This window comes from Colletotrichum godetiae (genome assembly GCF_030913485.1).
Source record: "Colletotrichum godetiae strain CBS 193.32 chromosome Unknown BDP55scaffold_124, whole genome shotgun sequence".
NCBI lineage: Eukaryota > Fungi > Ascomycota > Sordariomycetes > Glomerellales > Glomerellaceae > Colletotrichum > Colletotrichum godetiae.
Genome location: NW_026851372.1, coordinates 1 through 14,478, shown reverse-complemented (window position 1 = coordinate 14,478; position 14,478 = coordinate 1). Strand labels below are relative to the sequence as shown.

At 54.2% G+C, this 14,478-nt stretch overlaps 3 protein-coding genes across 3 annotated transcripts; 1 reads left to right on the top strand and 2 right to left on the bottom strand.

The window, feature by feature from the left end:
- Window positions 1-7,550: 7,550 nt before the first annotated feature.
- On the top strand, window positions 7,551-8,790 carry BDP55DRAFT_699382 (geranylgeranyl pyrophosphate synthetase; the record flags this gene model as incomplete). Its single annotated transcript, XM_060577881.1, has 2 exons — window positions 7,551-7,782; window positions 7,832-8,790. The coding sequence occupies 2 exons, from the start codon at window positions 7,551-7,553 to the stop codon at window positions 8,788-8,790; spliced, it is 1,191 nt and encodes a 396-aa protein (XP_060421497.1).
- A 175-nt stretch (window positions 8,791-8,965) lies between these two features.
- Window positions 8,966-11,041, bottom strand: BDP55DRAFT_639368 (uncharacterized protein; the record flags this gene model as incomplete). Its single annotated transcript, XM_060573246.1, has 8 exons — window positions 8,966-9,277; window positions 9,306-9,393; window positions 9,435-9,792; window positions 9,883-10,232; window positions 10,274-10,280; window positions 10,351-10,448; window positions 10,538-10,620; window positions 10,685-11,041. 8 exons carry the CDS (start codon window positions 11,039-11,041, stop codon window positions 8,966-8,968), a joined length of 1,653 nt encoding a protein of 550 aa, XP_060421496.1.
- Window positions 11,042-12,944: 1,903 nt separating this feature from the next.
- BDP55DRAFT_721943 (uncharacterized protein) lies at window positions 12,945-13,883 on the bottom strand (the record flags this gene model as incomplete). The annotated part of the gene is made up of 3 exons (XM_060578538.1): window positions 13,563-13,883; window positions 13,071-13,291; window positions 12,945-13,013 (listed from the first exon to the last, which is right to left on the bottom strand). Coding segments are annotated over exons 1-3 (498 nt in total), but the record flags the coding sequence as incomplete, so codon positions are not given.
- Window positions 13,884-14,478: the final 595 nt, after the last annotated feature.

The following is a 14,478-nucleotide window of genomic DNA, read 5'->3' as shown; positions in this document are numbered from 1 at the left end:
CGTAGTCGTGGATAGCCTCCCTGAAGCTATGTCTGTAAGTCGTGAGGTAGGTAAGGCTTCGGTGATCAATCGTAGTCTTGTCAGAAGGGTTCTCAGTGAAGATAGCTGAAAGTGATCGTGAGATCTGGTACTAAGTTGATTGCTGAAGAAGCTATGGAAAGTCTGTCCTTGAGCCCGGCTCAAGTCCATCCTATATACAAGTCCCGTATACTATCTGAACAGTTCCTTTGTGGTCGGGACCGATATCGCGATGTCGGTCCTACAGGGGTGGACCGATTTGATTTGATTTGATTTGATTTGATTGATTCCTACTCGGTTTTGGCCGCTTTAGTCAGCAGCTATGCCCGGATAGCGGGGTTTGGCCAACAGCCGACGCGCTCCGGATGTTAATCCGCAGCGCCCCACTTCGCCAATGCAAAACACTGACCAGCTGTCTCCAAATCTCCCACTTTGCTCTCCAACCTCTATCTACATTCGGCTGCCACCTCGTGTAGTTCGCGGTTCTCTACTAATGTACACGTATGTCTAGGCTCCATTGAGGTCTTTCTCCTCGTGCAGCGGTTCAGCGTACCTACAGTCTCCCCCCAATGTTCAGCTTAGTCTGGTGTGTGACTCGACCCCGTGTTGCCCAAGGATCTCGGTCTGTTCTATGAATCGGATTGCCTTGGCGGCTGCTTTGCGCTTGTTCAGTATGACCCGGAGATTGTGTCGTCCTGGGAGGGTTCCGAATTCCTGGCGCCGGAGTTGTCGAAACCTGCGGCATCGCAGCAGGATGTGCGATACCGTTTGTCGTCCTTCCCGGCATGGGCAGTTGGCGTTGGTGATGCCCGGTACTCTACGGTTGAAGAGGAAATCCTGGAGCCCGATCTTTTCTGTGCGCATCTGGACTAGGAGTGCGCTTTGGCGTTTACTGAGGCCTTCGTGGAGTTCGAGGACTTTCTTCGTCGGCTTCGGTGTGAGACGGAACGATGTTCTCCCTCGCGTCTCGGTTTCCCAATTGGTTCGCCACGCGTGGTGGGACTGTTTATGCGACCATGTCTTGACTGTCGACCTGAGTTTGAACAGGGCTCTCGGCTTGTCTGCCCTGGAACCTGTCTGTCCGTCTGGCCTCCATCCCGTCGCCTCCTTGGCTGCGATGTCTGCTGCTTCGTTGCCCTGGATGCCGATGTGGGCAGGTACCCATCGGAGCTCGACTTCGAGTCCCTCTTCTCGGAGGGCTTGTGTCTTTTCTGCGATGATCTTGAGGAGGTACGCGCCGGATTTCCCCTTTGGTTTGGCTGACGATCTGATGGCGGCCTGATTGTCGGTGTGTATGAAGATTTTGCTTCGGGAGTTTCCGCCTTCCTTGTCTGCCCGCGCCATCTCGAGGGCCAGAACGATGCCCTGCAGCTCTCCCGCGTAGACTGTCGATGTCGTGTCGTCCCCCATGTGAGATTTCCTGGTTTGCTGTGTGGTTGTGCAGACTGCTGCCGCTCCGATCTGACCGTCGATGCCGCTGCCGTCTGTATAGATGTGGGCTGCGTCGGTGTTCTTTTCCAGACAACGTTCGTGTTCTTTTTCGGCCTGCTTCGTGCTTCCGGCGATGTGGATACGCGGTCCTTGCCACCACGGGGGAGTGATGAAGGTAGGTATGTGCTCGTGTTGTTCGCTGATTGGCCCTTGTCCATCGTTCAGTCGTTTCGTTACTTTCTGTCTCGGACTCATTCTCTTCCCTCCCCGCGGGAGGGCTTCGGCCATGCCTACTCTGTTGATGGTGTCGATGTTGTGTTTCCAAACCTGTTGTTCGACTGGCAGAAGATGCATTTCCACATCTAGTGCTGGGAGCGAGGTTGCTCTGTATGCTCCGCACATTGCCCTGGCCGCTCTGGCTTGGAGCCTCTGCAGTCTGTTTAATGTCCTTTTCGTGTAGCCCATCTCCCCCCAACCGCTGTTGGACCACAGCGAGCATGCGTACATCATCTGTGGTATTGCGACTCCCTTATAAATCGTCCTCATCTCTCTCGTCATCACGCCCCACGTGGAGCTGCCTAGACTGCTGAGTGCTGTGATGGTGTTCGTGACCTTACGTTCTGTCTCGTCGATGTGTTGTTTCCACTTGAGGGCCGAGTCCATGATGAGGCCGAGGTATTTACAGGTTGTCTTTGGCTCGATTTCTCCCCACGGGCTGTGGAGTGTTTTGTCTGTGTCGATTCTGGTTTTTGCTCGTGTGAAGTGGGTAAGCTGGAACTTTTCGGGCGCGAAGACGGAGGCGTGAGTGGAGGCCCATGTCTCGGCTTTCCGGAGCGCTTCTTGGAGCTTCCGGCAGGTTTCCTCAGTGCTGTGTCCTACGGCTAGGATTGCTACGTCATCGATGAAACCGGTGGCTGTCGTATCTCCGGTCTCATTGCAGCTGTCCAGGAGATCCGCGTTGTAGAAGAGGTAGAGTATCGGCGAAAGGGGCGACCCTTGAGGGATGCCAGTGTCGAGTCTGTAGGTTTCGGATCGGAATCCGTCCACGTGGATCTCCGTCTCCCGGCATCCTAGGAAGCTGGCAATCCACCGCACCGTCGCTTCGTCGATCCGCCTTCTCCGCAGGTTGTGTAGGAGTCCGCGGTGCGAAACGTTATCGAAGGCGCCTGACACGTCCAGGAGAAGTAGGCTTGCTACCATCCCCGTCCCTGAACCCCAGGCTTCGTATATCTTATCTACGATTTGATGCAGTGCGTGTTCCGTCGACCGACATCTTCTCCCGCCCATGTGGCCATCTGGCAGCAATCCATGTGTTTCGGCAAGGTAGCTCAGTCTCCTCGCTATGATGGCATCCATGATCTTGCCTACCGTGTTGAGGAGGGCTATCGGCCTGTATGCTTTGGGCACTGTGTAGTTGTCTTTGCCTGGCTTCCTGAGTACCACCGTGGTGGACTTTCTGAAGTGTTGGGGACAATATCCTAACCGGAGACTCTGGTTGAATATGCGGGCGAGATGTGACGTGATCCATGGTCTCGCCACTTGGAGTGCCAGGTTAGTGATGCCGTCGGGGCCCGGGGCCTTCAGCGGTGCTGCTTCCTGGATGGCGTCTTCTACTTCGCTTTCCGATACTGGCGGCAGGCCAATCTGGTTGCTGTACGATGTGTTCTCGATGTCTTCGAGGTTTGCCTCTGGCGGCGGGGGGAAGAAGGTCTCCTTGAAGAGTGCTGCTTTCTCCTCAGGCGTTGTGGCGACCTGAGACGTGTTAGGTTTCTTAATTTCCGGCAGCGATCCACGGAGCGTCTCGATAAACATTTCCTTATCAACAGCTTTCCACTTCCGTTTCTCCTCTCGCCGTAGCTCGGTCACTGCTAGGTTCAGGGACGTCGCTATGGGTAGATGATCGGAGTCATGGTCGATGTAATGATCTACTTCGCATCTGATCATCCGGTCAACGAGACCTACGGTTACGAGACAGAGGTCGATAGTTGTCCGGTGATCTCCTTCTTCGTACGTTATGGTTCCCGCTCTCAGTTGACTCGTGAGGTTCATGTCGCCCATTAGATCTAAGAGCTCGGTTGCTTCGCGGTCCGGCGCTCGGATATCGCTGCCTCCCCACAGCTCATGGTGTAGGTTGAAGTCACCGACGACGATTTGCTCGACGTGCCGATGTGTTTCCAGTGTTGTTCGTAGCTGTTGTAGGACCGGTTGTCGATCTTCCTCCCGCGGTGACGGGTTGTACACATTATGTAGCACTAGGCTTGTTTCGGCATCGTCATCTGTTGCGATAACCAGAGTGCAGAGGTCTCTGCTGACCTCCCTAAACTGCCAACGAGAGTGGTCGAGCTTCTTGTTGATGAAGAAGCAGACCCTGGCTGGGCCATTTTCCTCGCTGGAAGGGTAGCACAGGTGGAACCGGTCCTTGGCCGGATGGTGTGTCGTTGCGCTGTAGGGGTTCCTCCACGGTTCCTGAATAGCAATGATGTCGTACTTATCGATGTTCGGGTCACGGAGAAGTGTCGCCATGACGGTATCCTTCGATTTTCTTACGTTGTACTGTAGTATTGTGAGTGTGTGTTGTGCGTTCATTCGCTATCGTCTGCGTGTCTGTCATCTGCGTGTTGGGGTCGAGCGCCTCGAGCGCTCTTCGCGATCGGATGATTGTGCGTCTCGGGCGCGTATTCTCTGCAGCTACAGTAATCGTCTCTTCCGTTTCCTGGGTTGCTGTCGGGTTAGGCCTCTTTTGGATCTTCTTCGTCGGGGACCTGCTCCGGCTCGGACGATTCTCCTGGGATTGGCCTGGTTCCAGCGTCGGCCGTGTGGTCCTCGGGTTCGGCCTGATCCGGGGTTCCGGTCCTAGGGCCGGGTGTGGGGCCGTCTGTTCCGGGTGGTACCTCGACCGTTGGCCGTAGGCGGCCTTGATCTTGGCCTTCTCGCGGATCCTGGTGGGGCATCCGCCGTGCCATGCCTCGTGTTCGCCGTAGCATGCGGCGCATTTCCTTGGGGTCGTCGTGTCGCTTTTCGAGGGGCAATCTCGGGTCGCGTGTTCTTGCGCGCAGTAGCCGCATGTTGTCGTTGCCTTGCACTGGGTTCCTATGTGGCCGTATGCGCAGCACTTTTAACACTGCCTCAGACGGCACTGTCTGTCATATCGTTCGCATTGGAACACCTGGCCTTGCCAGATGAGTCCCTCGTCAATGAGTTTCTTGGCGTCTTCTGCCCTTGAGAGCTCCACAACCACTGATGATGCCGTCTTTTTGCTGGCTGACTGGGTCAGCCAGCCTACGTACTTAATGTCTGCTCTGGGGATGAATGCTTTGTTATCCTGCAGCAAGTCGTCTCTGATTTCTGTGAAGCGGTCCATGTCCATGGAGCTGGTTCTGATGCCGTGCGCCAGCACCCCGTAGGTTGGGATCCTCACTGCGGCTCCGTTGCCGATGTGGTTTTACCAGTCCTCGGCAAACTGCCGGAGTGCCTCCATGTCTTTCGTCGTTGCTGTCTTGACGCTCAGGTCGCCGCTCTTGAGTTGATTGGCGGACACGGTCTTGAACTTGCGGATATGCTCGTTGCTGCTTTGTTCGATGGCGCGGTCTACGTGCGCCTTGAGGCTCCGGGGGTCCATGGCTCTTAAGCTGGCAATAGTGATAGTGTCTCTAATGTTCACAATGATCTCACGCAGAGTCTGGGTCTGAGACGCTCTCTGGTTATAGGGATTATGCATGCTCCCCGCAAGTCCTCCTCGGGCGGCTACGCTAGCATATGACTGCACGGTGTTCCCCTGATTCATCGGCTCCAGTGCTTTGATATCCTTTACGACCTTGACTGCCAGCTCGCTGGCTTTCCAAGCCTCCTTGGCGGCCGCGTTGGCTGCGCGCGTCGTGTTGATGTTTTCCTTGAGTTCGGCCGTGTTCTGCTGCATGGCAATCCTAATAATTCTCGATTCGCGGATGTTGTTCTCATTGGCTGTCTTGGTTTCCGCACGTAAGCTATCAATGGCTTGGTGGAGGTGTCCGAGTTCGGGCAGGTTCTGCATTTTGGCCAGCAGGGAGATGGTGGCAATGAGAGTGGCTCTCACGGCTTGCGGGTTAAGGGGGTGTTCGTTTGCGGTGTCGATTGACTTGAGTGCTGTCTGGAGGTGTCTGCTAAGTTGAGTGGCGTGCTCTCGATGGTGCGTTGGCCATGTTTGCTGCTGAGGCCATGGGGTTGCCATGGTGCCTGCGTCGCTATGGGCTTCACGACGAGCACACGGCTATCCAATTGACCTTTCGGAGTGTGTTGTGGCGCTGTTTTTGCTCCGATTTCAAAAATTTCGTTCTCGCTGTTGTTGATGTTTTTCAAGAGGGCATCGCTACGTAGCAATCCCTGGGCTATCCAGTCCCGTCTACCCTCACGGCTTTCAACCCCCGAGGCCTACATGGTATGCAACGCGCATGCTAGAGTTCTCTCGAAAGTCCTTCAAAGCCGTCATCGCAATCATTTCGCATTGTCCGAACTTGCATTATCAGGGACGGGAACAGGGCTCTTTCAACTTTGACGGGCGCTCAGTTTGCCCCGCTCCAAATTGATTCTGCCACTCCCAAAGCAGTTCGACCCCACTTATTATTCTGCCGTCCTCGCGGATCTGATTCCCAATTCAGCGTTTCTGCCATACCCAGTTTGATCCTGTTATCTGCATGGGTTACTGCACCTATCAGCGAGCTTCGATGAATTCTGCCGCCCCGGTTGTATTCTGCCAGCTCAGACTCTCCTCTGCCGTTCTTTCTTAGGATTCTGCCGCGTTTTTCTGCCGGCCGTCTAAATCTATCCACCTTCCCAATTCCGGATTCCGCCCCCCTGACATTGATTTTCTGCCGCTCTCAGCCGTGCTTTTCTGCCCGCCCGCCTTCCATCCGTTTGAGGAGACGTTTCTCTGTTTAGGTCGTTTGTCAAATATCCGTGATCCTTATTTCGGCCGATGCGGCCAAACGCAGGCTCTGCTCTTCTTCACAACATTGTCTCAGTGGCTCGTTGGGCTCCATTCGCGTCCCTCGTGCCAATTGACTACTATGGTATCAGGCCAAAGTAAAAACCCCTGTCAAGTATCTGTGGCGCATTTGGTCGATTATCTAAGCAGAGGTACCCCGACCTCAACACGCTGGGCTTCAGCCAGTCGAGTTGCCCAGGCCAGTGGGTCACTGCCCGCAAATACATGGCCAGGGGTTTAACTTACCCATACAACCATCGTAAGTCCCAGACGGAGCCCTCTGCTAATTCCGTCATGATGACGGCAACGGACCACATCTAGCATGGAGTCTACTTGGCCTTGGATTGTTGCCTCCACGAATCCGACATGGCAGAACGGCGGCAGAATGGTTTTGACCATATGCACGAACGAGTATTGGTAGCCGGACACAGAATCAACACCCGCCCTATAGCGACTGGGCACGGATATCAAGGCATTTCGATCAAACCTGACCATCGCTGTTTGCCGAATGGTCCCAGCTGACTGAGCATCTGTGCCAAGGCACGATGTAGCGTTTACGGTGCTTTGCTTATTGATCACTGGTGTCTCAATTCGCTCGTGTCCACTCCACCCGCATCTGCGTATGGAGTATACCGACCTTGACAAATACTTTCCCATGTACCGTGATGAGGCTTTGGCAAGAATGCATCTACCGAACGACGACGGAACCTAAAGGCATCTGAACTAGCGACTAGATACCAATAGAGCGGAGGGACGCGCTCTTCCAAGGCGCTTTGCCTGCTTCAGCCTGCTTTACCCAGCACCAAAATCCATTGGAAATGACGCTGGTGGCATACCGTACATTGGCCTCTCACTGTGCTGCAAGGTGCCGCAGGAGGCCAGCCTCACGGGCCCAATTTCAAAGCCAGATGACGCCAGCGAACTAGACAGTTTGAGTTCCGACTCTTGGCATCCAAAGCAGCAACGCCTAAATCTGGGCGGCGACCGTTCATTTCACGCTACCATCCTCAGATCTTTCACATACGGTGTCCATCCCCACCACACCTGGTTCACAACTCTAGCTGCATCGTTATCGCGCACGGTGTAGTTTTCTTCTAGCAGACCACAGTCTTTTCTGCCCATAGATCCGGGTCACCATCAGATGGGTAAGAACGAATACCCACGGAAAGGAGAGACGGGGAAATGCCACCCGGATCCCACTTCTCCCTGGCGTGACGCATGGATGTGGGAGACCGTGATAGACAGCCGGGTGATTCACTGTGTCAATCATCCTGTGGAGCCATCGGACTCCATGGTATCCAGCGCAACAGGCTACGAGCTGGTTGGTAGCTATAATTGGAAAGCTAGCCAGGATCCGAAGATTTACATACCCGGTGGGCCTCAAGTACCTGGGGACAATACTACATGACTGACTATCAGTAGGCTTTGCGGCGGTCTTGCAGGAGGTTTCCTTCCCAATTACGGTGCCTGAAGACCAGGCTACGCGCTCGATGAATGACAGCACGGCGCGTGTTCCTGAATGCTCTTTTGAGCCGCTGTTTCGCGCCACAGCATCGATGAACCCGTCATTCCGCTTTGACGAAGTCGACATCTTGGTGAATCGAAATAGTCTCAGAAAGCTTCTCGACTTCTGCCGAGGGCGGCGACAAGACAGCTTTCGAATCAATCTGTACCTGGTTCACCGCACCCTGATTATCGAGCGTTGCGAGAAGACCGTCAGCAAGCTGATCGGCGGTTCGCAGAATTCTGGGTGGGGCAGGAATTTCGAGCGCACCCTCACTCGATACCCGCCTGGGCTAGAAGACAGCACGGCGCATCAACGGGCTCTTCGATACCAGCTGGGAGATCTCACGTGTGTCGTGCGTTTTGAGGTAGATGCGTGCTACGAGCGGAAGGTCGAGGAGGGCGGTACTTCACAATCGTTGGCACGCGCAATGAGTCGATTGCAGACCGATGATAGCCAAGGAAGAAATGCTTCTGCCAGCCAACAGCCGACACAACGAGTGCCGATGGCTCAAGCGAATGCCGCAGAAATCAAGACAGCAGCCAGGCGCAAGACCCCGGGGGCATACATGCCGCAGCTTTGGTTCGGCAGAACGCCCTGGCTTATCCTCGGACAGCACACAAATGGAACCTTTGAAAAGCCGAGAATCACCGACACGGCAGCTCAGTTTGCGAGTTGGGAGGAAACGCACCAACTCGACCTTCGCAAGTTGGCTGCGGTCTTGGCACAACTACGCGAGGCCGTCCGCGAGAACGGAGGCAAGGTTTGCATTGCGATCCATGAGAAAGCCACAGAGACGTCAAATATTAAAGTGTACCCTTCATGTGTTGCGAAAGAGGCTGTTCCGGAAAAATTGAAGGGCGAGCTCTGGAGTTGACAGGGAGCGGTGTGTAAGACAGCGGTTCACTTGCACCTTCAGGAATTTAAAGCCATCTACCTGCATTCTAGGAAGTGATGTTGAGCCTTGCCAGTAGTCGCCCAGAGACCCACGCTTGTATTCCGGCTGTGTGCGGGGGCGTTTCGTACCGTTAAGTTGTGCTGGGTTGCTCATGCTATGGGGGATGGCGGCATTCATGCCTCTCACCTGGCACGCCGAGAGCAATCAAACCAAAGGCCAAGTATTGAGCAACTGCCGTACGGAGGTCGGCATGCTTGAGGTAGGCTTCCACCTCTGCAGAAGGCTCCGCCAAATGAAAGGAAAGCGTCTCGGACTCGCGCCATTCAAGCCTCACGCACACGATCGCCTCACCCGTCGTCAATAGACCGTGCTCGAGCCAGTCTTCGATCATATATGACAGGTCTGTGTGTGATGGCGGCTGCGGTGAGCCTCTCCGCGTGATACCGGAACCGCGCGTCTGGGTCAACTGTTGTTGGTATTGTCTTCCGGTCTACCACCTCCTCAAGTGCATTCATCGAGCGCAGGTGCTGCGCAGGAAGTTGACGCGGTGATTTATACTCGGGAATGTAGAGCATCAAAGAGCTGCTCGAGTCGTCATCGTCTTCGACTCGGCAACCGCAGACCTGGCGGCCCGTGACTGTTGGAAATCGACTTTGCGATTGTGCCGTGTGGAGATAGGTGTCGATGGGAGGTTGCGTTCGACGACCTCCGCCGCTGCGTCGCTGAGCGCATGTGGGTGGTTCTCGAAGACGAGTCCGTTGACTAAATCGAACGCCTTTTGGACTTCTTTCACCTTCTTGAGCTCGTCCATGATTGCTTTAACAGGGCCCTCGACGCTATATTGCAGAAAGCACTCGAGGGCCTTCTCGTCAGTGATCTTGCGCTTCGCGATCCTGCTTCCTCGGCCGGACAGGAACGATATGCTCTCGGAACAGCGTCGGTCGGCAGGGAAGTGTAGTAGTGGGTGCCGAATGCGATGCTCTGTTGGTGCAAAGTCGAGCTACGGTCGGAGATTGGTGGGACACAACCTGTTCCGCGGATTTGTGACAGAGCCCTTAGAGGTCAGTCTACGGTCCGTTTCGACGGTGAGTCTGGCAGAAGCCAGGGAATGACAGGCAGGGATGTATTCGTTGAGTGAAGTAGGCTGGGTTTGCTGCTCTGTCGCCTCGGCGCGTTCTTGTTCTCTGTCAGCACGTTCTTCTGCAGAAGCTTGGCCAACTCCTCGGCATTTCTTGTCCGGCTCAAGATGTCTTTGATTGATGTGGTTGGTAAGGTGTGCATTCAGTCTTTCGAAGGGTGGACAGTAAGTACAGTGTTTAGGCCAGCCTGTAGCGCAGAACGGATCTTGCTGTGTCGCTGAGCAATCCCCAGCATCCTTGTCAGCGAGTAAGCCCCGTCGTCGATGGTGTCCTTTCCACGAACTAGACCACCCAAAAAGAGGCGTCGTTGCACCGTAACTCACGTGCGCTCTGTACATACATTGCGTGCAGAGAGAAAGCTGTTTACGCACGAGCCACATGCCTCGCTGGTCTCACGTACCCACATCATGGTCATTTTGCCGACTTTTATCCGTCAGCGCCTTTCTGTCATTGAGTGAATGTACCAGAGCAGGCGCTAGTACTACTGCAGGAGTACATCTACAGAGCGTGGGGAAAGAGAAAGGTGGTCAGTCTAGTCAGCTTCGATGTCAAGGGAGAAGACAATGGTGTGTACAAACAGAGGCTACTTCAAAGACTCAGAGCGCGGGGCATCCCTGAGAAGTTGGTGAGATGGGTTGACGCCTTCTGCTCCCATAGAACGGCAAGCATCCTGGTTAACGGTCGCTAGTCCGAGGCTCGTCCGCTACCGCAAGCCGGGCTACCTCAGGGCTCACCACTGTCACCTGTGCTCTTCCCTCTTCTTCAACGCCGACCTCGTACGGCACCAAATCGACGAGAACGGGGGCGCGCTCGCCTTCGTCAACGACTATACGGCGTGGGTCACCGGCCAATCGCGAGAAGAAAACCGTCAGGGCATCCAGAACATCATCGATCGAGCACTCGAATGGGAGCGGCGAAGCGGGGCGACGTTCGAGACAGACAAGACGACCATCATCCACTTCACGCACAACAGGAGGCTGCCGGCAGATTTGACCAACTTCGTCATCAAAGGGGACACTGTCCGAGCAAAGGACCACGTCAAAGTACTGGGGGTAAACAATGGACACGAAGCTTCGTTTCGAGAAGCACATTGCGGACGCAACGACAAAGGGGATAGAGGCCGTGCTGGGGCCCAGGCGGCTCAAAGGCCTGTCTCCGGCGACGGCTAGACAGCTTTTTGTGGCAGCTGTGGCGCCGACGATGGACTACGCGTCGAACGTCTGAAGATATAGGTGTCGAGCAGCGCAGATGAAGGTGATTGACCAAGTGCAGAGGATTGGCGCCCAAGCGATCGTGGGAACATTCAGCACAGTGGCCACGGCGGTTGCTGAAGCGGAGGCAAGCATACAATCGGCGCAAGAGAGATACGACAAAAAACCAACCACAATCTGGGTACGGACGCGAAGCCTTCTCAAGACCCATCAGTTTCGACGCCTGCGGGCGGAGGCCTTTAGACGGTTCCCATCGACCTTCCAGTTGATGGCGGAGGCCTACCGCGACCTGCCTCTTGACAAGCTAGAGACTATTGAAGGGTATTCGATCGCGCCATGGGAACGTCGTATTGATACAGTAGTCGACGACGACGCGATCAAGGCCTCTGAGGCAATCCGGTCTGGATGGGCAGTGAGGATTGCGACAGGGAGCTCAGCAAGGAACGGAGTTGTGGGCTTTGGAACGGCGACGACGCTTCCCGCATCCTTCAGAGGGGGCGGTGGCATCATGACGGCCTCGCGTACGTTCGGTCAGAGAACGGAGCAGAACCCGTATGTAGCAGAGCTAGCGGCACTGGCGGAAGCGGTCAAGTCTCTCCCCCAGAAATTCGAGTACCGGGCTATCCACGTGTTCACCCGCAACAAAGCGGCAGTGTTCGTGGTGCGCAATCCGCGGCAGCAGTCAGGCCAACGAGAGGTCCAACAGTTTTACTCCAGCATGCAAGCTCTGCGGAGACGAGGCAATAGGGTCACGCTCTTTTGGCTTCCATCATCGATAGAGTCAGACCTGGCGCAAGCGGCCAAAGCAGCAGCAAAAGACAGTACGCGACCGAACAAGACACCACAGAAACGACCGGCCAGAGCCTACTCGACGGCACTCAGGATCGCTTTACAGAGCGTGCGACAGAAGTACGGAGCTTTGCCCGACAACGTAGGAGCATATTCGAAGAAGATCGATGTGGCTTTACCAGGAAAGCACACACGTGAGCTATATGATGGACTGTCCTGGAAAGAAGCCAGTGTCCTGGCGCAACTGCGCACCGGCATGGCAAGACTGAATTAGTACCTGCACCAGATCGGCGCAACTGCCTCGGCGCATTGCGCCTGCGGGCAAGCGGCAGAAACGGTAGAGCACTTCCTCTTCCGCTGTACACAGTGGACTACACAGCGAACTCGGATGCTCCAACAGACGGAGTCGCATAGAGGGAATCTATCGTACTTTCTCGGAGGAAAGAGCGCGTCCGACCCCCAGGATTGGTCGCCAAACGTAGATGTTGTCAAGGAGACGATCAAGTTCGCCATGAGCACGGAGAGACTGGATGCACAGATCAGCCAGCAGCGAAACCACACACCACCTACCTCAACACATTAACCGACGACATCCCCCACGCACCCTCGTGCCATCGACAGTAGGACTAGCTTCGGCCGCCGAAGATAGGACGCCGAACACTTTGGGAGACACCTTAAGATGGCCTGTTACTAACCCCACGAGCAACCGCAGCATCGGCATGTAAAACTGAAGATGACACATGCGGAGACGGACAAGACTTGTACGGGCTTCTGGGAAGCAAGGATATGAACGAAGGCGGAGAATATGTAGATAATCATGCGAGCCCTGAATAGCTTAGCCGGGGCGTAATAAACTACGTATGTATGTATGCACTAATTCGGACAATGCAGTAGTTGTACAAATAGAATGGGCATCATTACAACTACGATCGTCCGCCGAATAGCTACAGCATCGTCGCACTCAACCACTACCCACGCCAGATTGACCTTTGGCGTCGCTTCGAGATATTCTTTCCGCATAGTCCAGTGGCGATCTCGTCACCGGAACCGGGTAGATCGTTTTCTTCCAAACCTTAGCCTTAGAGGTAGCCTTAAAGGGCAATGATGTGATTGAACTTACCAACTCAGCGCGAGATTTGGGGAAACTGTGCTCATTGGAAGACGTGTATTCATATAATCTGCTTTTGAAGCGGACTTGGACGTATGCGTCGGCCCCGTACCGTCGTCGTATCTGCTCACAACGCCACATGATGTTTTTGACCGTTTTATCGCAGTTCTCGTTGGTTCTATCCCTTTTCTTTGGCTGCTGCTGACGAGAAGCCATGATTTGTTGGGTACGGACTGTGACAGTACTGTATTGTTGACGTACCATAAAGTAAAAAATGAGTCTGATTCATCATCATCTTGTCGTTCTACTCTGCCCAATGCATCCCTTTTCAAGCAAGCATACCGCACGAACGCGTTAGTAGGCACCAGGTGGCAGTGGAGCCGCATCTGAGTCTGTTCTGTGATTGCTAGTTTCCTAAAATTCGTCGCAGCTTTTTTTGTGAGGGCAGCCAAAATCGGCTTTTGATGCATCTGCTAGCGGGAAGAACGTGGAGTCACCACTTACGGATGTTAGCACGTAGGGTTGGACGCGAGTAGCCCGAATGACGGGATCCGACAGCTATCCGAGAGGTAGAACAGGAAGCCAGAACCGTTGGTTTAGGACCAATTGCATGTGCCAGACAGTTATACGCACTTTGTTGCTGAACGGACAGAGCGTAGACAAAAGAGTCCACTTGAAGCAGCACAATCATGAGCTTTTCGTCTCTGACCATACGACGCGAGGAAGCTTGCCATCATTTGGAGGCGAGAGCGACTTTGATTGGAGCCGTCGACGAAAGCGGAAGAGGCATAACTCGGACTTTTTGTCGTCTGATGTGAGTTACACGGCTGCTGACATTGCTAACCAAGCTCATATATCCGCACTCATGGTGTTTGCGCCGGCCGTTTCGAAAAGGAAGAACTTATCTAAGCAGCATATGTACATATGTGCTGTATTGTATAATTCAAAGATATAATCAAACAATGCAACGCATGGCGACAGCCCGAGACTAGCAAAGATGAGCGGAAGGCACAAAAGATGACGCATAAGCTCGTGCTGGCACACATACAAATCGACTAGCCAGAAAATCTAATACTGTATCATTTATATGTCCACCACGGATCGTACGGATAGATTCTAAATCGGTGTGTATGTGATGCATCATGAGCCTGGCGAACCAGACTATGAGCCTTCGAGAAGCCAGACAGGATTCAACGATTATAAACATCTTCCCTCATCACCACAGTCGTGCGTGAAGTTGCTAATGTCAGAATTCACATGTCGACGAGTCTGCGATCCTCACGAGAAGTTTCCATTCTCATATACGGGCCCATAGAACAGCCTTCCGCCAACCACTTGATTTTGTCTTACTCTTCATGGCGCGTCTCGATGCGTGTCTATCATAAGGAGATCTGGCGATACAACTACAGCAACCACGATA